Below are 24,262 nucleotides of genomic sequence, written 5' to 3'. Positions count from 1 at the left end.
GTGAAACGGAAGACCAAGACCAGCAGACCTCTTGGGCAGGTAAATTCACCATTATGCCCTTGCCCTTCTTGTTAAAAATAAACTAATGGGACTTTATGTCCACCAGCTTCAGCAGGTTTGCATGAGACGGACTCACGACTTCTCCAGCTTGGGCTACACGCTAGCCAAGTTCTAAAATAGAAACTTTTATTTGATCTTTAAGAATTATTTATTGTCTACCTGCCGCAATAACTGTAATGGCCAAGTTGACAAAGCATTTTTTGATGTATTAAAAAATGCTGTCATATGCATTATCCAGGACGTTAGAATTAGTTAGGAGAAACGAGATGAATTCATAGTAAAGCAGTTAAGATTTATAATGCTTTTGGTTTACATGGTTCTTGTAAAATCAGAACCTTTAGGCGAGAATATTAAAGGTCACGAGAATTTTATTTTTTTATTATTTTTTTAATGTTTGTTTTTGACAGAGAGAGAGAGAGAGAGAGAGAGACAGAGCACGAGTGGGGGAGGGGCAGAGAGAGAGGGAGACACAGAATCCGAAACAGGCTCCAGGCTGTGAGCTGTCAGCACAGAGCCCAACATGGGGCTTGAACTTACAGACTGCGAGATCTTGACCTGAGCCGAAGTCAGATGCTCAGCTGAATGAGCCACCCAGACACCCCAAGAGGATTTTAGATACCGCCTTTTCTGACCTATCCCTCCCGTTTTGTGACCAAAAAAAAAAAAAAAAAAAAAGAGGTCCAAAGAGATTATATGATTTGAAGATGTGGGCTGTGGAAATGGCCTAAGTTTCAAACCCCATTCTGCCAACATCAGTTACTGGTCATGTCGCCTGGAACAAGTGGCTTACTCTTTCTCGGGTTCAGTCTCCACATCTGTAAGATGGTGATAATTAAATCCTGTAGCTTTGATATGAAGATTAAATCTTTAAAGTCCCGACTGACATAATTTGCTGGCAGCGTCAGGCCCAGAACCTCATCCCAGATTCTCAGTCCATGAACTTTCTACCGCCTCACACCCACTGTCTTTTATATTCAAAAAAACAAGCCTTGTGAGAGAAACAGGAATCAGGAGCTATCGCTCCTAGTTTGTGAATCTAAAAACCTAAGCCATATGAGAAATCGTAGCTCCGTTGAGATCCAGTTCCATAGGTCACGACAGAGTAATCACGTTTGGAGGAGGGGATGTTCCTGAGGGTAGGCTTCTCTGCTCACAGAATGCGGTGGGGAGTGGCATTTGCTGCAAAGCACAGAGCGAAGCGATTCCTCCATTCAGAAATGTGTTCAACACGGTTCAACGCGAGCCAGGCCCAGCGCTGCTGGGCACTGGTCATCTGAAAGAGAATTAAGTCATGCTCTTTGTTTATTCATTCATCAATATACCGAGCACCTACTGTGTGCCAGGAACTGTTTCAGGGGCTTGATATATATCAGTGAACAAACATACAGCAGGAAAACCAATCTTGATCTCTCGGAACTTATATTCTAGGAGGCAGAGACAACAATGAACAACAAGCATAATAAGTTAGAAAATTATACTGTGTTTTGGAAGGTAATAAGAACTACTGAAACAAATTAAGGCAGCTGAGGGAAAAATTCAGGGTCGGTTCCAATAAGAAGATGACATTTGCACTAAGTCTGGAAGCAAACCTGGGAATCTCTGAGAAGAGCATTCCAGGCAGAAAGAAGAGCCAGCACCAGGGCCAGAAAGTGGGATCATGTCCGAGGTGGTGGAGTGACAGCAAGGAGGCAAATGTTCTTGTTCTGGCTAAAGATCTGCAGGCCACGCTTATTCTGGATGGGGGTTTGAATGTCCTCTGACTGGTTTGCAGTGTCAATGTTAGAAGAGCTAGTTAGCTCATCCTGGGTGGGCATTTGGTGGTATTCATATGGTGGCCTCAGAACATAAAGTCTTCCTCTAAAATCAGTGCCACTGTTACTTTTAGATACCCTTTTGTCATCTGAGCTCTTTGGGGGCATCATATCTTCTTCCGAAGAATTTAGTATTGTGAGTAGTAATTCTAGAAAGCTGTGGTCTGCCAATCTGTTCATGACAGTTTGGAAACAGGGTAGAAACTCGAGTAAAATTTTACTGTTTCAAACTGCAACATTTACCAAAAGTTAAATTGGGTGAATTGGTCCGAATTTTACTTCAACTTGTGCCACGTTTTTCTACTCTTAAATATTTTCTGGCTTAATATTTTCTGTAATTTTATCAGATTAAATATGGACCAAATTCTTTAAAATAGGTCATTAGCTTTTAATGTGCTGTGCATGTTTGGCCTTCAAAAGGAAGCCTGTGGTGGTGTTCTTTCTGAGGCTCTAGTGTGGACCTTGTGTCTTTAGAAAAGTGAAATGGTATTTAATCTTCCAAAGAAGTGTTTGTTGTATAGGCTCTCTAGGGGAAACAGTGAACCCCTGAAGAACTCACTTCTTGAGCTTTCTGTGTTAGAAGAAAGTATTTGAATAAAAATGCATCTTGGTTTATAGCATTCAACCAGCACTGTTAATTTTGATCACCTTAAACATTCCAGTTAAGATATTCCCTAGATTCCAGAAATCTTGTAAAATACCAAAACAGGAATGCTAGAAGACTCTTGACTGAGAATGAGCAATCTGAATTGAATTGTGACATCTGTGTTTTCTTTAATGTCACCAAGATGCAGATTGCAAAGTTTGCTTCAGCTGTAACAAACCCATTGGGAAGTTATTCTGATTTTTATGGTTATTTTTGCAGAGTAATCAATAATAAAGAATCTATTCTTTTGCATTAAAGGTCTGGAGGCCATAAAGGTTTTGATTAGCTCTGGGAACATCAATCAATGGGCTTCAAGTAAGGCAGAGCCCTCAGCTCTATAAAGGCAGTGAGTGGCTTTACCAAAGCGAAGAAAACCACCCCGCCCTGCTACCTCTAATTGGTCAGAAGGGCAGAGAGTAGAGGGCTCTGAGAAGTCTGTTCTTCAGGATGTGAGGATGGTTCAGGGAAGGCTTTTTATCGTTGCTGGGCTGTGTAATCAGAAACCTGAACAGCTTACCCAAAAAAGCAATCTTCACGTTCAGAGCATTTCCTCTGTATTTGACACTGAGAGCTGGCTGACCTTATTACACTGGCCTCACCTCTAATATTGCCCAGCAGAGCAAAAGCTGAAGAAAAATGTCTTCTGTTTATTTATTCAACAAATGAACTGCAAAAAGCTAGATGTTGACTTCGTTAAGCAAAATCAACAAAACCTTTGCCCAACTTAGGCTCTATCTCAGTTAAACTAACTCAAAATGGAATGAAAAGATAGGCAAAATATTGTGTACTAACTTAAGCTCTTTGAATTAGTACCATGACTGTTGAGAGGACGTGAGTACAGCATAGTAGGTAAGAGTCTGGGCTTGGAGCTGAACAGCCAGGGTATGAAGTCCACCTCAGCCATCCCCCTGACATTGGGGAAGCAGCTTGACTGCTCCCTGCATTGACCGTGGCCCCTACCTCTACTAGCTGTGAGGTTTCGGCAGTTTACCTACCCTCTCAATGACTCCAGTTCTTCATGAGAAGTGAAGTGTAGGCTCTATTAGTCCTGGCTTCCATGGTCCTGTGAGGCAGTGTGCTTGGAGGGCTTGGCATCTTGCATGTACCCAATGACTGCTGGCTGTTGTCATTAAGCGTGGGACCCTGAAGCATGTTTTCATTTAATGTCCTCTCCAGCTTTGTTACTGATGGTTTCCAAGGATTAAAATGTGTGCGGTGGGGCAAAAGAGGCAAGCTATTTTAATTAAAAGTTTTATATAAGTTTAGTTAAATCATTCCAAAGAAAGGGATTCAGTGTCACCATTTTACACAGTGACTTAGCACTATGGTAACCATATTGTAAAGGGACCTGTGAAGGGTTCCAACATGTACTGGGCACTTCTGGGACATTTCTAGCAGATCCGAGATTATTACTCAAGTGCTTCTAGAGTTTAGGGATTAGAGATGCTGAAGACCCGGGAGCCAGGGTCAGGCCTTGGCTACAAGGGTATGTCTGTGTTTGAGAGGCATTAAAGTGTAGTAGAAAGAGAACTGGGTTTTCTTTAGAATTCCCAAATCAATCACTTACTAACTCTGTAGACTTGAGCAAGTTCACTAGCTTTGAGCATCAGTGTATTCATTTTTGAAAATAGACATGAGCATATCTACCCTCATAAAGTTGTGATGAGGATCATGCCACCTTGAGCCCATTAAGGGTTCAATCAGTATTGCCCCTCCCAACATAACCTCTTCTTTCCTAGGAGTAGAAATGGCTCACTTGGTAAACCCCGAGATAGTAAACATACCAAAACATAGTCAGGGGCATCACTGACTCAAAGAGTATTTGCAGTGTGCTATCCCTCTAAACAACCCTTCTCTTCAAAGCTTTTGACCTGAAACTATCCCTTTTCACCATATAAATGGTGACTCCTGTGTGCTTTCCCCCTATAAAGAAGAACTTTTAGAAAATGTGGGTTCCGTATTAGAGAATGCAAAGAAACTGAGACATTCTAGAGGAGCTGATGCCAGAACTACACTTCCAAGCAAGATCAGCTTATTGACTTGAAAAGCCTTTTGAGACTTTGCCTCCTGGCTGTTTTTCTGCTGCTCTGTTAGGCATGTATCTCCCTGGTAGACTGGAGTTAAGAGATGTCATTCGCCCACTGCCCAGGACTCACTCACTGAGCTGGCTTACTGTCCCTCCTAGCACCTAGATGAAAATTGGTGGCACTGAGTAAATGTGGGATTTGATGGGGGAAAAGGGGAGGAGGTACATGGAACTCCCAAGGAGAGAGTGTCTGGATACAGCTGGTGTGGCTGTAAGAGAGAATATAGTCAGGTTGGCAAGAGTTAGACTTTGGGAAATGGGGTCTAACGCACATAGGTTTAGAAAGAATAATCCCTTCCTTCATCTACACTGGCTTGTGCCTACCTGTATCGTTGATAGAGCAGCTGCTCTACCGGTTTTTTCCTAAATGATAAATAATGTAAATTTCTTAAACAACTTAATAATTTAATTAATAAATAACTTTTGGACTAGCCAGGATCCTACCCATCTATGGAAATATTGTTGTTTTTGAGTCAATGCATTTCTAATAACAAACAGCCAACTTAGAAGTGAAACTTGTAAAACCAAGTCTGGTCTTGTCATTTGGGAGATGTCTAAAGTTCCTAATAGCTTGATATGGTCAAATTCCAGGTGACCAAAATGAGTATCTTGTGTTTATTGCACCCATTTTATGTTATAATTGAATGACAAATGTTTAAATGTGTTTTTAAAAAGATCAGAAAACAACCAATTCTGGTGACATTACATTTGATTGGAAGTAAAGTAAGATTTATAAATATTTATTTATTTACTTATTATAAGATGAAGCACTTATTTCAGTGTGATTTGGCCTTTATATGAACAGGCAGGAAAGCACCAGATATTACCAGAGCCTTTTATAATTCCTATGTGCTGGTGAGGATACTGTGCTGAATAATGCACACTAAAAATTGGAACTAAATGCCTTACCTCAAACCAAGTTCCAGGAAGATTAAAGGTTCAATATTTTCAAACAAAGCAAGCGACCAGTCAAAGAAGGAAAAAGGAATGAAATATTTATCAAATTTGGGAGGAGGGAAATTAAAGTTTATAACTCTCGAAAAAATTACCTAATAAAAAAGGTATGTGGACCATATTTTATAAAAATGCAAAATACCTGTATATTTTAGAGTATTAGAAAAATAGTTATAGCAAATATGTTACACATAGGCAAAGGATAATTATCTTTATTATGTAAAGAATTTATATCAGATACATACACACACAACACACACACATGCACACATAAATTCTTAAACTACTAGAATTTTTAAATGCTTGGAGAAAATACAATTAGGAGAAATGGTCAACGTCATTAGATATTAAGTAAATTGAAAGGAAATAAAAAATACATACTATATACTCATCACATTCACAAATGTTATTTGTTTTAATAGTTGTTATGATAATTCTCCCCATATAGATAATATTAACGCCTTCTCATCCACTAACAGAACATTAAACTGTTGGGCCAACCCAGTAGAAAAACAATTTGATAACATGAATCAAGGTAGTCATATTCTTTAATGCACTGGTTTCCTTTCTCTAAACTACACTAAAAAATATTTCTAGTTATAAAACAGCCTTCATATATTTATCATAGTGCTCTTCATAAAAGCAAAAAAATGCTAACCAACCTAACTGTTCAACAACAAAGGAAGTATTAAGTAAATTATGGTACAATCTTTAGATCTGGTATCATGAACCCTAAAAGTGATGCTTATGATAACTACATATGGAAAAGTATATTCTGTGTGATTTCCATATATTTAACTCTGTGTGAGAACATTCTGGAAAGAAACTCACAGAAGCACCAACAGCGCTTGTCTTTGCTCTGTTGGAGACGTAGGAAGTACGTGTGAAGGTCACAAATGTGAGCTCTGAGTCCGAATGCCTGGGTTTATTTTTTATTTTTTATTTTTTAATTTTTTTTAAGTTTATTTATTTTTGAAACAGAGAGAGACAGAGCATGACCGGGGGAGGGTCAGAGAGAGGGAGACACAGAGTCGGAAGCAGGCTCCAGGCTCTGAGCTGTCAGCACAGAGCCCGATGCGGGGCTCGAACTCACAGACGGCAAGATCGTGACCTGAGCTGAAGTCAGACGCTTAACCGACTGAGCCACCCAGGCGCCCCAATAATTCTTTTTTTTTTTTAATGTTTATTTATTCTTGAGACAGAGAGAGACAGAGCATGAACGGGGGAGGGGCAGAGAGAGAGGGAGACACAGAATTGGAAGCAGGCTCCAGGCTCTGAGCCATCAGCCCAGAGCCTGACGCGGGGCTCGAACTCACGGACCGCGAGATCGTGACCCGGGCTGAAGTCGGACGCTCAACCAACTGAGCCACCCAGGCGCCCCGGCGGAATGCCTGGGTTTAAATCCCAGCTCTGTCACTTGAGTAACTTTTTGACTTTGATACTGAGTGGCTATTGGAGTCCAGCAAGTTTGAAGTTCACCATAATTAGATTCCCCCATCAGTACACTGGTGGTAAAATAGTACCTACCTCCAGGGGTTTTTGTGAGGATTAAATATAATAACGCAAGTAAAGCACTGACAATGGCTGGCATGTGGTAAGAGCTCAGTAAGCATTAGCTATTTGCTATTTAAGTGAGAGACTCAACAGAGGCAGGCTTCTGCCTTTTCTTTTGCGTATCTTCCAAATCACCTTTTTCTGTCTTGAACATATTACTGTTACATTGGGAGAAAAGCGATAACTATTTTCCTAAAGGCCCTGAAAACTGGATCAGCCAGATTTTCTAGTCACATAGATTCAGACTCTTAATTGCAGTATCACAGTATATAATCAAAGAATGGATACTTCACAGTTGCTGAGACCCAAGAAATGAAATTGGGGTTGCTGTAATACTTGAAATGAACTTTGTGTCTCATTTCCTAAGAGAAGGAGCCCATTTCATAAGAAGTTAGGATGAGCCTGTTTCCTTAAAGGACTGCTTGCTTCCTTTGGAAAAACGTAGGTTCACCCAGTGTTCTCTCCCCCTACACCAACCTCCAGCTTCTAGATAACTCAGTATCTCTCTATAAGGCACATGTTTTAGTAACAGCAAGGCAAAAATTTAGAAAATATTTACAGTAATGGAATAAATAAATTTTCCTGGACAAGAAAAGTAAATTTGGGAGAGGCGGGGGGGAGTACATTGATTCAGTCGGTCTGTTGATTTCCAAACACCTCGAAAGCTACTGTGTGTAATTCAATTTACATATAAAGTTATTTTTAAAATATATTTTAAAGTCCCAGGAGCAGAAGGAAAATGAAGGGGAAAATTGCTTTCTTTTTCTCTTATTCCCCCCCCCCCCCCCCCCCCCCCCCCCCCCGCCATTAGTGTTCAGGGAAAATTTTTGGAGAAAGGTCTCTGCTCATTTTGGAGTCTTCTCTTGCCGGCAAGTAACAAGTCTGTACAATACAGTTGCCAAGGCAATATCGAGACCATGTAGACAGAAAGCATGGTGTACAGACAGGGAGGTGATGGAAATGGATTAACAATGTGAACAAGAGGAATTTTTTTAATTGGAAAAAAATAAAATCATACTGCCCTTTAATAAGTGCTTGTGCTAGCCGTCCTAATATCCGTTGTTACAAAGGAAATTCATTATAATAAGGGTTTTTTTTCTACATTGCCTTGTTCATGGATACATGATTTGTCTCCCAGTTATGCCCCTATCTTTGTAACTCTGTACCGAGCCACGTCAAACTTGGTTCTACTGCATTTAAGTTAGACAAAGACATTTTTCATTTGCTAAAGCCAGAGACGTTTTTTCTCTAAGTCTTACTCGAAGCCCTGGATTCAGCCAGACCCTGGCCTACGGAAGAGACAGGCACACCCCTTGCTCCTAAAGCAGCACCAATATTTGCTGCTTAAATAAATGTACTCTCGTCAGACAGGAGTGACCACCAGCCAAATACTTCTTCATTTTCCTAGGACTGTTACTTCAGTTTTTAAAAGGGCTCAAATTTTCTCCATCTTTTCTTTCCCCCTTCAGGTACAATCCTGGGATTTACCCTCCGACCATACAAAATGAGCTACCGAGAAGTCAAGTACTTCTCTTTCCCTGGGGAACTTCTGATGAGGATGTTACAGATGCTGGTGTTACCACTTATAATCTCCAGTCTCGTCACAGGTACCATATGCAGTGTTGTTTTTTTGTTTGTTTGTTTGTCTGTTGTTTTTTTTTTTTTTAAGTGTGCTTATTGCAAAAGATCACTTAGAAAAGCAAATGCTTTAGGTTTCTGCTGGATGCATGCTCTGTTCTAGAAAAAAAAAAAAAGTCCCTTCAAAAATGATGGAAAGGAGGCTTTAGTAATGCATGAATGATTATAACTCTCGTATTTTACCAATCACAAGAGGAAACGGATTTAAACAACCACGTAATCTAGTCTGCCTCACTACAAAAGAGGCACCCTGCTAAACCCTACACAACCAGCCTTCTCTGACCACAGCGATATAGTTGACAACAGCGTACAACAGGTCTGTTTTCTCACCCTCTTATCCCACCCAGATAACATCTGGTTGGACAGCCTATTAGCTATTGATGCAAGAATGCTTGTTCTCAGAGCCACCAGGACTTGAGCGGGAGCCTTCTTGGAAGCCTCATCAAGAGGTAATACCCACAACGCACTCACCAATTCTGCTGCCACCAACACTTTATCTTTTCCTGGTGAACCCGCATGATTTCATTTCCTTCTCCAGTTGTCCCCCACCCCCGTTACCTATGAGGCTGGTGGGAGAATGGGGAGGGGGCAGGGGATTTCCCCATCTGGATATTTTTGTCAGCTGACACTTGGATTCTCAAGGAGTGGAAGCTTTGCAGGGTAGGATCTATTTTCTGTGACAGTAAGATAACAATCGACTCCTCCATGGGAAATGCTTCAAGAGTCATTTGTACACGTGACTGGCGAATACAAATGGAGCCAAAAAGAAAAAAAAAAAAAAAGGTTACTATACATTCCTTCCTGCCCACTCTTCTCTTTCCCCACATCACACCTCTGACATGAAGAAAGAATGTCCATAGACACTGTCCAGCAGGATGGTTTCTAGGTTTGTAGCTAAAGCCCAGAACTCAGGTATTACTGACCCTGTTCTCTTCTCCACCCGTGGCTCACTGTCCCTCCATGGGTACATCTCTCCACCTCTATGTGAGCTGGCTCCAAGCATCTTTCCCCTCCCAGGGAGTCCTCAAGGATATTTATAATCTCTTCTCAAGATCTCTGTGTAGTAAGAATTTCATAGCACGACTCAAAAGTCATAGGGCAAGATTCTGACTGCTGCATGCCTGCGAGGGCTGGCCTAACTTGGACAGAAACTATATCAGCTCTTCCCCCAATGCCTTGCGGATCTCTACTGGCTTCCACTTGTTCAGGTCTTTAAACAAGTGATTGCATGTACAGGAGACTCCCATTGGAGGGTGAACTGCCCATAAAGCAATCATGTAGGCAGGATGATTGGGATGCTTGTTTCTGAAACAACCTGGTCCGTTGCTGACCAGGGGGTAATCCTAGCAGTCCCAATTCTTATCACCAAAGCTAGATTCATGCTGACAGGACCTTACATTCTCATTTTATTATCCACGTGTTGACATTTTTCTGCGAAGCAAGTTCTTGCAGTAGCTCTTAGAGGACAGAACTCACATGTGCCATTTTATTCAGTGGGCAAGTGTCCCTCTTCACCATCCCTACTGGCCAGTGTCTGACTTGAGTCCCTACAGTCTTCATGGATGCAAACTTGAGGGGTTCTGGATTCCTTTATACTGTCTTTCAGTATAGTATCTAAGTCCCAGTATCTAAATATTGGGACCAGTATTTAGAGGTTTCTGCTTTCTGATATTTGTGTTGAAAACCCACATGTTACCCTTCCAAAAGGAAAGCCCTCATTTGGCACAATTAGAGAAAATATTATTTCCCCTTAATAGCGATCTTGCTCGACAATTACCTCCAAGTGGAATTTCCTGATATTTCTAATACTTAGTATGTCAGCTTCATTGAAGGAATACAAGCTTTCACTGAATAATTGTGCAGGAAAAAAAACCATGATGCAGTCTCTTTACATGGTTAAAAAGAAATTTGTGGGAAAACCTTGGAAAAACTAGCAACATTTATAATATTGAAAGGAATTATAAGCTGCAAGCAACCAATATAAAATAAACTTTTAAAATGTAACCTACTTGTACGTTGGCGATGCTGCCGCTTGGGACCAATAAGAGAGTCTCAGCCCTTTTTCAGGACTATGTTAAGGCAAGGGATATATGGGCACTGGGTGGCTCAGTTGTTTGCGCATCCGAGTTTCGATATCGGTTCAGGTCATCATCCCAGGGTCTTGGGATCAAGCCACAGTGAGTGTGGAGACTGCTTGAGATTCTCTCCCCGCCCCCCCCCACCTCATCCTTCTCCCCAATGTGTGTACTCTCTCTCTCTCTCTCTCAAAAAAGAGAAAAAAAGGAGGGGGGGATATAATTTAGTTTGCCAAAGATCTTTGTAAGGTATTAATCTCAAAGATTAATTTCCAAGCTACATAATATTTTGGATACTTATGATCAATTAAAATGAACGATTGATTCAATAAGACTTTCCTTTAGGGTTTTAAATATGGTGATTCCAAACCAAAAAGGGAGCAGGGGGTATGACCCATTGGGAATGAGGAGGAGGAGCCTCTAAAAATTACATACATCCCTGGAGGACCCCTGTGTGTGTTGGGAGAAGCTCCTGGAGAATGTGTTGTCTAGAGAGGAAACAGAGTCAGGTCCATTATTTTAGAATGGAAAGCCATACTCAAATGCCTCCTGTGGCCAAGCAGGTGACGATTATATATGAAGCTGCCCTTTCAGGGTACTTTTTATTTTCTTTCTATGATAGAAATATCTTGTGTGTGTGACAGGGGAAGTAACAGGGACAAGTGTGATGACGAGTGGAAAGTGATCCAGCTGCACAACCGGATAGACAATGGGAGGCAAGGAGACTGTGGTGACCTGAAAAGTATCCGCTTCAGCCGATTGTTGCTCTGTGTCAACAAGGGCCAAATCTTCTGATTTTTTTAAGAGGGTCCAGAAATCTAAAAAAACTTAAGAACCTCCTAATTTTTCCATGTTGGTACAATTCACAGAACAACACACTGCAAGCCAAACAAAGCTCCTCTGCAGGCCAAGTCCAACTCTTGGGCTACCAATATAAGAACTCAGGTGTGAATGTCGGTGTCATTCATTGTAAGAAATGCACTGCTGAGCTGGGGCACCCATGGAGCTCTCACTGGGTTTCCCTTACGGCCTTATTCAAGTGTTGACAGTTCACACCAGAGCTCGAGTCAGTGTGCTGTCACAAAACACCACATTTATTGACACTTAAACAAATAGCTATTGGAAAACCTGTCCTCTCCATCTTCTGTGTCACAGTTGTGCTGATCTTTCCTGCACCCGATAGCAACACCAGAATAAGAACTCGGGGGTGATGCTCCCACAGAAAGTATTTCCCAACGGGAAAATGTTTGATGGACTTAATGTTTTTAAGTCAACAAGTCCCAGGGTCTTGACAGACAGAGATAGAAATGCATGAAGCCCTTACTACATGTGTTGGATTAGGTATTCTGTTTTAGAAGACTCTGTGCACTTTATTGTGCTAAAGTCACATTTAAACTCAGAAATCTAGGGGTGGCTGGGTGGCTCAGTCAGTGAAGTGTCTGACTTCGGCTCAGGTCATGATCTCACAGCTTGTGAGTTTGAACCCCACATTGGGCTCTGTGCTGACAGCCTGCTTCAGATTCTGTGTCTCCCTCTCTCTCTCTGCCCCTCCCTCCCTCCCTCTCTCTCTCTCTCTCTCCCCCTCAGAAATAAATAAACATCAAAAAAAATTAAATTCCAAAATCTAAGTTAGGTTTTCGTATTTGAAACATTTGTGTTTGTGAATTGTGACTCTAAAGCTCCCATAAGCCGTGTTCTCCTTTCCCAAATTCGAAATTCCAATCGTTCCAAATATCCTTGGTGTGTATTAGCAATTCCAGAAGCTGCCAGAGAGAAGCTGGGAGCGAGCCTAATGGCTAGATTTGTACTCAAGTACCTGTGTTTTTGAAGAGGAAGAGTAAGTCTGTGCCAACACACCACACAATAAAATGGGGGCTTGGCACCAATTTCTATTGATTTGGTCAGCAGAGGCAGCCAACTAGATATTTCATGCCAGAAATATGAGTTGCTTTGGCTGCCTTAGCCTGATTAAATTCACTAGATAATAATTAAACTCCATTTCAGGTTGTACCTTGTAGACATAACTATCAGAAACCTAGTGCTTTCTTCTTTTCTCATCTCTTCTTTTCCTCCTCAATCACTTACCTCGGAGGGAATCTTTTGTGTCTCCAGTTTTCTGGAAGCCGGGAGCACCACTTGACAAACGATCTCTGTGAGTTGGGTAAGAGTGTAAGTAAAGGGGAGTGGTAGGGGAATGTCAACAGCAGTAGCAGCAGGGTCTGGGGCCTGTGGTAGGACACCCTGGATTTGAGATTATAAAACAGGTGAAGTTTATCTTTTCACACTCATTCGTCCATTAACAGCTATTTTTTGAGTTCTTGCTATGTCAGACACTGAGCCAGGCACAAGAGATACATGAATACAAAGATATCGTCCCCAAGAGGATGTATGTTGGGTGGAGAGGGAGAGCTTCCCTGCATCTCTTAAATCACACAATATACGTAAGCAAATCCTAATTCCAACTGTGAGGGGGTAAGGCTGGTCCTCTGTTAGGTGACCTCTTGTTAGGTGGCCACAGGCTGCACTCTGAGCCACCAGTTTGCTGCAGCTGATACAATGCCTGACCCAAACCCAGCCCGTATTAGCAGAGGGTTGGCTCCAGGTCACTGTCCCTACGTAGTCACGTGACATCTGGAGCACTGGGTGCAATTCTGGGAGTGGAATAACAAGAGAGGGCAGCTGGGGCAACGAGAAAGACATTTGACTGATTTTAGGAACATGATTCCAAATCTGATATTTCAAGTCATGGCATCTCCATCCCAAAGTTACATGGGTACCACTCCTATTCTCATTTACTTAGAATGTTCTTGAAATCCACATGCGTACTTTTCTTCCAATGTTTCTAATCATTACAGAAAGTGGAAACCTGTTACTAGTCTAGTGAAGGAGATAATAAATTACAATGTAATAAAGTTCTGGATTGCTTCTGTGCCTGCCAAAGGTCTTGGGAACCTGAGATCTGTGCTCTCATTGTTTAAAAAGGTGTGTGTTTTGGAGGGGGGGGGCGGGTGTTAATGAGGTGTTAAAACGCATTTTAGCACCACAATAACACTTGTCTTTCCTGTAACACAAAGACTAAGAGAATTGAAAGAATGACTTTCTCACTATGTGATTTAATATTAATTAAGGAGGGGTTTCTATCCCACCAGAACAAATAAACACCACTGTATTTACCCCACTTTGGAAAACACTGCTCTGGTCCGTCTAGCCTCACAGTATCTCCTCCAATTTATTGTCTACCTTCTGCCTAGACATTCCCAAGGACGGGGTGCCTGGGTAGCTCAGTTGGGTAAGCATCCAACTTCGGCTCAGGTCATGATCTCACAGTTTGTGAGTTTGAGCCCCGTGTTGGACTCTGTGCTGACAGCTCAGAGCCGGAAGCCTGCTTTGGATTCTGTGTCTCCTTCTTTCTCTGCCCCCTCCTGACTTGTGCTGTGTCTCTCAAAAATAAATACACGTAAAAAAAATTTTTTTTAACTTTCCCAAGGACAAAAGATCTTTGGAACCCATTTGTCCTTGGAAAACTAACAATTCTTTTTTGTATGCAAAATCAAACTTTTTTTTTTTTTTTGAGAAAGAGAGAGAGTGCGAGCAGGGAGAGGGGCAGAGGGAGACAGAGAGAGGGAGAATGAGAATCCGAAGCAGACTCCATGCTCAACATGGAGCCTGACGCAGACTCAATCGCATGACCTGACCCCAAATCAAGAGTTAAGAATTGGACATTCAACGGACTGAGCTACCCAGTCACCACCCCCCCCCCAAACAAGTAGTTTTAAATCCAGAAAAAACAAAACATCACCTGCCTGCCTGTAATTCCTCATCTGTGTGATAAGCTCTGTGACATAACTCTGTCACATATTCCTTAGGCAGCATCCTTCCAAATCTGTTGACCAATGTACTTGGTGGAACATGGGACTTAACTATAGTTAAGGCCAAGAAGCTGCCATCACCAGCAAAGGACTCTTTTGCCTGAGAGAATAAAAGAACGATAAATGTACCTCAAAGTATATCCTTTTGGTTTCAGACAAATGGCAGGTACAATAAGAATAACCTAAAGTTTTATCATTTCTTTGAACATGAGAGGGCTAAAACTGAGCTAGACAATGCCTAATCAGTTACTTGGGCATATGAAGGATTTGTCAAGGGCTTGCAAAAATGAAAGCCAAAATCACTTAAGAAAAATTCAACATTTTGGGGCGCCTGGGTGGCTCAGTCGGTTAAGCGGCCAACTTCGGCCCAGGTCATGATCTCGCGGTCCTTGAGTTCGAGCCCCGCGTCGGGCTCTGTGCTGACAGCTCAGAGCCTGGAGCCTGTTTCAGATTCTGTGTCTCCCTCCCTCTGGCCCTCCCCCGTTCATGCTTTGTCTCTCTCTGTCTCAAAAATAAATAAACATTAAAAAAAAAATTGTTTTTAAAAAGAAAATTTCAACATTTTAAACTATTGATTGTCATGGCTCTGGGTATAGATGACACCTGTTTGAAATACCCCAGGCATTAATGTATGAGAAAAGGGACTGTAAATGTCTCCCTTTTTCCCCACACGTACATTTTGTAGAAGAAACAAAAGTGTCTGTCTTGGGTGGGGAGGAGGTTCTTGGGGCCTCCCTTTCATTCTCTGTAAAATGAAGGTGATAACAGTACCTATGTCATGGATACCTATGTTGTGAGCATTTATGCCTGGCACATAGCATGTGCTCAATTAGTGGAAGCTTTTGGCAGTAATAGCATCAGTGAGAGCTGTCCTGGTGGTCTGCTTTGTATAAATCAAAATTCTAGGGCAAGAAGAGACAGTTTCAGTTCAGAGGCAGGTAACTAAGCCTCCAGATTGCACATGCCTCATCTGTGATCCTTGCAGCCATCACTTTCCTCTTAAAGGTAAATTGAAGAGGGGCACGTGGGTGGCTCAGTCAGTTAGGCGTCTGACTTCCGGCTCAGGTTATGATCTCACCTCTTTTGAGTTCAAACCCTGCATCGGGCTCTGTGCTGACAGCTCAGAGCCTAGAGCCTGCTTCGGATTCTGTGTCTCCCTCTCTCTCTGATCCTCCCCCACTCACACTCTGTCTCTCTCTCCCAAAAATAAACATTAAAAAAATATTTAAAATAAATAAATAAATAAATAAAGATAAATGGAAGAAACCATGAAGTTAATCGAGGAACAACATGGGAGCCAGAGAGAATTCCTTCCTCACCGCTGGAGGGGATTACTTTCTGCCCTGCAGCATGGGATGTGATTACCTTATCACAGCTGCATAATTCTAAATATTTTCCTTGGTTATACAACTCTCCATCCCAGTCTTTCCTGAGACACTGGGGCCCAGTGTGTGACACCCTGGAATCCACAGGGCAGCGAATCCCACACGCAGGAAGCAGACTTTTCCTGCAAACTAGACCTTTAGACAAACTGAGTCTCTGTCTCAACACGTGAGAAGTCTTTGTGGTGGCCTTGAAACAAGCCAGCCAGAAAGAAGCATCAGCCCAGCTCATCTGAAGCCAATAGGCTGGTCCTGCTTTATTTTCTGTCTAGAGCTGCTTAGAAACATTGGAAAGTAGGCAAGTAATGTCCATCTAGAAAAGAAAGTGGTAGAATATAATGGGAAGACCCATCCATGGGGTAGAGATCACCTGGCCTTTTTTTTTTTTTTTTTTTTTTTTTTTGCACCATATTGAAAGGAAATCTGAGTAATTATTTTTAAAACCTTATTTTATTTATTTATTTATTTATTTATTTATTATTTTTTTTCAATGTTTATTTATTTTTGGGACAGAGAGAGACAGAGCATGAACTGGGGAGGGGCAGAGAGAGAGGGAGACACAGAATCGGAAACAGGCTCCAGGCTCTGAGCCATCAGCCCAGAGCCTGACGCGGGGCTCGAACTCACGGACCGCCAAGATCGTGAACTGGCTGAAGTCGGACACTTAACCGACTGCGCCACCCAGGCGCCCCTAAAAACTTATTTTAAAAAATGTTAGTGGATTTGGGATTTTGTTGAGATGTAGACCAAATCATTTAAGTCTGGCTACCTCAGAAAAAGTCTACCTTTCTATTACAGACAGCTTCATCCAGTAAGCATTTGTAGAGGCTTTTTATGTGCCAGCCACTTTTCTAGGACCTAAAGATACCAAAATGAAGACGACAAGGCCCCTGACTTCAAGAAGTTCAAAGTCTGGTTGGGAGATAGACTTGTGACTGCAATATGAGGAGGCAGTGGTGACCCAGGCAGGATGAGCCCAAAGTATGCAGGGAGCAATGGGAGCATCCCTGTTCCAGACTCTCGGGTGTTCCAGAAACGAGTGCTCCCTAGCAGGAAACCAGTGCTCCCTGGCAGGAAACAACTGTCAGGCGGAGAGAAGGAGCATTTGTTAATTGTTGCTCCTCATTGTTTTCCTCACACCTGACTCTTGCACCATTAAATGCAGTAAGAGCCAGGGGTGGGGCCCTGTGGGTTTCCCAGTAAAAAATCACCCCCTGGGAATGTGGCCTCACAGATGGGAAGTCTGAGAGAAGAGTCTCCTGACAAGGTTTTGACCACAAAAACTTTCCCTTTCAGAGGGGAGCCATTCAGCTTACAGGGAGGCGAGCCAGGAGACCTGAAGCTGTCCTAGCTGGAAGGCAGGCAGAGGGGACACCATACAGCCTGGCACCCAGGGCGGGAATCCCCCCTCCACACCTCCAGAAGGTGGCTGTCAGCTGCCACCTGAACATTCCACTCTCAGATGGTCCAAACTGTTGAGCTAAAATCTGTCTCCTGTGAGGTCTGCCCACTAGTCCTGATTGTGCCACATGGAACAATGAAGGATGAGAGTTCTTCCAGTCAAAGGACCCCTAAACACAGGCCAAGTGTCCCAATTCTTCACCACTCTGGTTGCCCTCCCTTGGACCCCACCCACTCCCAGACTTGAACTCAGTGCTCCACATGTCATATGACTGGGTAGGGACAGGGACATGGACCTAACCCTCTGATCATACTGGCTGGGTTTTGTTCAGCTGTTGTATCAAACCATTGGCCCAGAAGAGTTCAGCCTGTGATCACCTAACCCCTCAGAAATGAATGCCTGTGAAAATATGTTTGTGGTAAAAATGGAACAGTTCTTGAGCTGAAAGATCAGAGGCCACAGGCTCAAGGCTCTGTGTCAGATGCAACTTTCCAGAAGGCTTGGGTCTGCATGAGGTGGGAGCTCTTATCTATAAATTGCAGCATTTTCAACTTAACCTGTGGTTTTGATCAGTTCTGTGTTGTCGGAAATTTTTGAAAATCTCTTAAAAAAAATTAAAAAGAAGGAAATTTTAAAAGCTTCCTTTAAAATTGAACCATTCTCTAAGAAAAATAAGATTTTTCCCCCTTATATTACCAATCTAATGATTTCCTCAAGCCACTGTAGAACTATAGATCTGTGGGAGGCGTTGGGAATAGATGTTTTTCTTCTGTTCATGCAATCAATAATGGCTTCCAAGAGAGTAAGTTACCAGATAAATGCTGACTGGAGATTTATGGTCAAGGACTGGAAGTCGTGGGTGGGGGCTGGGGGCAGGGGTGTGTCCACAGCGACATGCCATCTTATGCACCTCTCACTTCTGCAGTTCACATTCTGAGAGTCTGTACTGTCCCATCCAGGTTAATTACACTACACGGGACGTAGTCCCCTGGCCATCACCCACCCCTACCCTCCCCGCAAATTCTTCAATCAATTGGTCTGAAATGGGGCTTGAGAATTGATGTTTCTCTATAGTGCTCCAGGTGATTTTACTGGGCACCCAGGGTTGAGGACCACCGCTTTACAGTTTTTCTAGAATCGTTCTTTGCAGGTATGACCACTGAGGCTATACCTTATTAGTTCAGATACCATCTTCCAGGAAGCTCTTTCTGGTTTTTCCCTCACCCCTACTAATACATGCTCCCAAAGACATAGGTTCATTATTTATTCCATATGATTTAGTTAAACTCATTTAAATAAAATGAATGCTTACCATTTGTATGAGCAAAACAATATAGAAATATACAGAGCAAAACATGAAAGTACTCCCAAACACAAAGACACTCAGTCTATTGATTCTCATTTGAATAGACTTCTACTAGGAGAACCGCATACCCTGAAAATGTTTGGGTACCTGTGTTCCATTATGAAAGACTTGTCTGTGTCCCAGAAAGCCAAGTAAAAAGATGCTGGAATGTCTATCAACAGACACACACACACACACACACACACACACACACACACACACACACAGAATTTCTACAGCCAGACAAGACTTTCTGTGACAATGTCATGGATTGTATGTCTCCAGGGCACGCTAAGTATCCTGTCATCTCTCTGTTCAGTGTTTAGAGAGCATCTCCTGATAAGCAGAAAGAAGATTTTGTGATGGGATTACTCTCTGCTGGAGGATTGATCTGCCGGAATTATCTAGCCAATTTTGTTTCTGGCTGGAATCTAGTTTTATGACTTTTCCAGAATTTGTTTTTACGTTTTAAAACCTTTTTAAAACTTTTTAGCTGCCTCATGGAGAAAATGTTTGCAATAGTCTCAGATCCCCAGGTTGGAAGGCAGCACACAACCATGATCACACTTGTCTTACTAACCCATCAATATCTACAATATCTGTGTAACACTGTTTTCAAATGTTTGTATCCAGGACTTCCTCATGTGGGGAAAGAGGTTTTGCTATCTGTGTGTGTATGTATGTATGTATTTTAAACAATTGCTTGAGTTTCTACCCAAGTTTTCTTCAGAGGAAAGAAAATTCCCCTAAATTACTAAGGGGGTTTCCTTTCACAGGGTACTGCAGAAAAGGTGGCCAGTGTCTGAGTTCTTTGATTCTAGAGATGAGTAAACAAATCAGAAGGAGCTGTTGGCTAATGTCTTAGGAAGAATTCTATAGGAAGAGCAAGATAGGTCTCCTAGATCCAGCCTGCTAAGACAGCATCCATATTACCAGAACTTGTCAGTACTTTCCAGAAAAAATATCTGTATATATACACACACAATCTTGTTTCATGTGTAATATCCCTGGATCCCCTCCCCGATCTACACTCTGTCCCACTACTGGATTATTTTGAAGCACATGCCAGAAATTTCATTACATTTCTGAAAGCAAAGAAGACATAAGACAGGTATAATATTTTAAGATGATACATGTTTTATGTTTCTTTAACGTCCTATGCCATCCCTCAACACACACACATATACCCCAAGAGCTGTCAATCACTTGAAGACAGTTTTGCCAACCAAGCTCTTTACTTTCCTTCCATTCGTGGTACAGACTTCTCTACCGGTGTTTTACGTGAATTACCAAAACCCTTCTGCAGCCAGAGCATGACACGTCTTTAGTAGGGGATGATGCAGTAGATGCTTATGCTATGAAATTTGGGGGCACAATTTTTCCTTAGAGCACAATATGAACACAATATGTATACGTGCACACATAGCGTTGTATGTTTGTTCTTTTTTCCAAAGTCCTTCTAACTCAAAAAAGTACTGTAGTCTTACAGTGCCTCAGCTGTTGGTAACTCTTTTAATTCACAACTTTTCCAGAATTTGTTTTTCTACTAGATTATTTGTAAGTAAGCTGTAATGTGAATGCAGTGTTCTTAAAGGTGTTTGTGCTAAGAGGTGAAGTTTCATTATTTTAAAGCCATTTACCTAAAAGTATGTCACAAAAGTTTCCCAAATTATAATATAGGGATACATAACAAGAAAAAAATCCTTAATATCAGCGTACACACTAAATATTTAAGAAAAAATGGAAACATTAGTAGCTTCCATCCTGGACTCTTGCCATGTTTTTTTGTTTGTTTTAGAATCAACTTCAGGAGTCTTCTCTTGAGACATATGTTTAATGACATATCTGCAAGCATTCCTTTTTGGCATGGACTCTGAACATAGTTTTAGAGCCAGGCAATGTAGTGGTTCTTAATCACATTTAGAAATAACAAAACGAAAATTCATAATGCTTTTATGGGCACGTGAAAAATGTTTACATATTAAATTCTATATGATATAGGAACACATTTACTATGAGATAGTGTGACTCTTATGCAGTATAAGGGCAAAACTGTATGGGGCGCCTGGGTGGCTCAGTTGGTTAAGGGTCTGACTCTTGGTTTCAGCTCAGGTCATGAACTCACGGTTCAAGCCCCACGTTGGGCTCTGTGCTGGCAGTGCGGAGCCTGCTTGGGATTGTCTCTTTCCCTCTCTCTCTGCCCCTCTCCCACTTGTGCTATCTCTGTCACTCTCAAAATAAATAAACTTAAAAAAATTATTTTTAATAAAAAATAAAAATAAAAAACTAACAACATATTTCCATGTACAGTATAAGCTGCTAAACCTAAGCATGATTGGCAATTTTAAATCCTCTAATACCATATAGATATAATAGTTTATGGTTTTCAAGCCCTTTTATCTGCTAGCATTCAGATCAGTAGAAGTTAAGAAAGGCTTAAGAAAACTTTTTGGCGGAAAATCTTAAAACAGAGAGAATTCAATCTATGGACTTTAACCTGTTCATTGCTTTTCCCTTTGAATTGAGCACCCAGCAGCATTTGATTTTAGGAGAAAACATTCGGGTTTAGCTTACAACACAGGTATCCAATGGGAACATGGCTTGAAGTCTCTATATAATTTCCTATCAAATAAACATCTGAACAGTAATTTAACAACTACCAAGGGAGGTTAGGTGCCTGAGAAGTGCTGCATATACACGTAGGCACACTTTGCTTATGTGAACGACGGTTACATCACAACGTGTTATCAGACTTACACCTGCTAGAGACTCTTGCTGCAAAACATTACCACCCACCACAAACCTTCTCCTTGTTCCTTGGAATGAGAGGAGCTAGGGGCATCTGGCTGGCTAAGTTGGAGGAGCATGTAACTCTTGATGTGGGGGTCGTGAGTCTGAGCCCCATGTTGGGTGTAGAGATTACATACATACATGCGTACTTAAATACATAAAATGATAGAAGCCATTTTATGAAGGGGGTTCTTTTATTTCTACGAAGCCCCTAAAATTACATATTGGTATTGGTAGATTTATGCTTATCTTATTTCAAAGTGACACTTACTGGTTTGTTTTTTTTTTAAGATTTTATTTTTAAGTAATCTCTACACCCAACATGGGGCTTGAACTCATGACTCCCAAGATCAGGAGTCGTGTGCTCTTCTGACTGAACCAGCCTAGTGCCCCTTTTAAGATGGCGCTATTTTTTTTTTAATAGTTTTATTGAGATGCAGTTCATATGCATGCACTTTGTGTGTGTAATTCAATGGCTTTTAGTGTATTCAGAGTTGTGCATCTATCACCATAATCCATTTTAGAACATTTCATCACCCCAAAAAGAAACCCCACACTCCTTAGCCATCATCCCCTAATTATCCCATTTCCCCAGCCCTAGGAAACACCAATCTATTTTCTTTCTCTACAGATCTGTGTATTCAAGACATTTCGTTTACATGGAATTTTACAGTATATGGTCCTCTGTGACTGGCTTCTTTCACTTAGTATATCTTCAAAGTTCGTCCATGTTGTCACGTGTATTAGTATTTCATTCCCTTTTATGGCCACATAATATCCCATTATATGGACATACCACAGTGTCTTTATCCATTTATTAGTTGGTGGACATTTGAGTTGTTCACTTTTTTTTTTTTTTTTTTTTTTTTTTTGCTATAATGAATAATGTTGCTAACGACATTTATGGGCATATGTTTTTATTTCTCTTGGGTATATACCTTGAAGCAGAATTGCTAAATCATATGGTAACTCTGCTTGATCTTTTGAAACACTGTCAGACTGTTTTCTGTAGTAGTTGCACTGTTTCACATCCCCGCCAACAGTATATGAGAGTTCTAATTACTCACATTCTTGTCAGCATTTGCTATTCCTTGGGTTGAGGGGGTGGGATTTTTTGGGTTTTTTTGTCTTTGGGGTTTTTTTGTTGTTGTTTTTTGCTTTTACCTGTAAAGATTCATATCTTAGCTAAAACTTCTGAAGTCATAAGATATGTAGTCTGGGCATTATAATTATGCATTTTCATTTCAAAAAGAGAAAAATTCAAATATTAAGTCTTTGGCTATGTTCAAATATTATTGAAATCCCTTAAAATGTATGTAGACTAATCAGTTATAACTTTTGGCTACATTAAAATACAATGTGTTAATTTCTTGAGTTATAGTGAATAAAAATAAAGTTAATTTTTAAAATGTCAGGTGACACAACAATGTGAATATACTTAACACGACTGAACTATACATTTTCAAAGAGTTAAGATGGTAAATTCTATATGATTTTTAACACAATTTAAATTTTTTCTTAAATCAGGTGTAACCTCTTAATGTCAATTCTTTTGGAAGACACACTCTAAACGGTTGTTTGCTCCTTGTTCTAACCTACCATGGCTAGAGTTTTAACACAAAGCTTTGAACAGACTGCTTGGGTCAGAGAACTTTCTCCCCATGCCTAATTTTCACTTTTGGAGATATGGAGTATAGATACTTGGGTGAGCAGAATGTAAGTTCTCCAAGGCAGTGATCAGATAATCTCTCTAAATCGACACATTCCTCAGCCGCCCCAGTGGTTGTGCTGAAGACGTGGTTGGGGGTGAGGTTGAGGAAGACACAGACTGAAGCAAGAGAACCTCTGGATGACAGAGTCGAGTCCCAACCCCCCCACACCCCTCTCCTCACCGACTCAAGGAGTGCGGACGCCAAGACGGGGGTGCTGACACAACCCCCTAGTGTCAGTGGCCTGGTACATCTTGATTTACAGAATGGCCTCCTGCCCCGGTGGTGAGAATTCTGTTCAGATCTTTTACAATACTATTGAATTACATATTTCTTATCATTCTTTTGACTGTGAGCTATAATTCCAGGTGAATTGTTTTCCATTCAGAAGGTAAATGTTTGCTCTCCTGAGGTGTCTGCACTTGGGGGATGCAACAAGAGTCCCTGTAATTGTGTTTTGGGGGCACCACCCTTTGTCAAGCACTAGTGAGATCTCAAATCCAAATCTTAACTCTGCATCTTTGAAGAATTACTTCTCCTGCCTCTTGACCTGGAAGAGCCAGAATGAAGTTTGCAACTGGCCATTCTCAATCACTTGGAGGATTGTTTCATTCAGCTTCCACCTAATTTCTTGAATTCCCAGCAGTGAGTTTTACTTCTGCTTGATGAGCTGATTTGTCATGATCCTGATTATTGCTAACTTTTATGCCTGAATAGGGTTACAGCCCAAGCAACTTCTAGTGTTGATGTTGACATCCTTTTACAGATGTAGACATAATGTATGAGTTAGTTGTAAGTCATTCCTTTGTGTTTCATTAAAGAAACCCCCTGAAGACTCTTTGGTGTAAGTTAAATTTAAGCCACTGAACACTTTTTACAAAAGAATAAAACGATATTATTCAAGGAAAACGAAAGATGGTTGGGTCTTTTGAAGTTACCAG

At 41.3% G+C, this 24,262-nt stretch overlaps 1 protein-coding gene across 2 annotated transcripts in view; it reads left to right on the top strand.

Annotated features, from left to right (window-relative positions):
• Positions 1–24,262, top strand: part of SLC1A3 (solute carrier family 1 member 3) — a 79,583-nt gene that overhangs the window by 11,858 nt on the left and 43,463 nt on the right. Inside the window, exon 3 of one of the 2 annotated variants that reach the window (XM_047860111.1) lies at positions 8,581–8,718. In XM_047860111.1, the coding sequence (XP_047716067.1) occupies positions 8,581–8,718 (138 nt within the window). Of the gene's footprint in view, positions 1–8,580; positions 8,719–9,121; positions 9,199–24,262 lie in introns of those variants that run through there. The other variant, XM_047860118.1, reaches the window with a different exon arrangement.

This window comes from Prionailurus viverrinus, chromosome A1 (genome assembly GCF_022837055.1).
Source record: "Prionailurus viverrinus isolate Anna chromosome A1, UM_Priviv_1.0, whole genome shotgun sequence".
NCBI classification, from domain to species: Eukaryota; Metazoa; Chordata; class Mammalia; order Carnivora; family Felidae; genus Prionailurus; species Prionailurus viverrinus.
The sequence above is the reverse complement of the archived record's forward strand: the minus strand, read 5'-3'. Positions and strand labels throughout refer to the sequence as shown.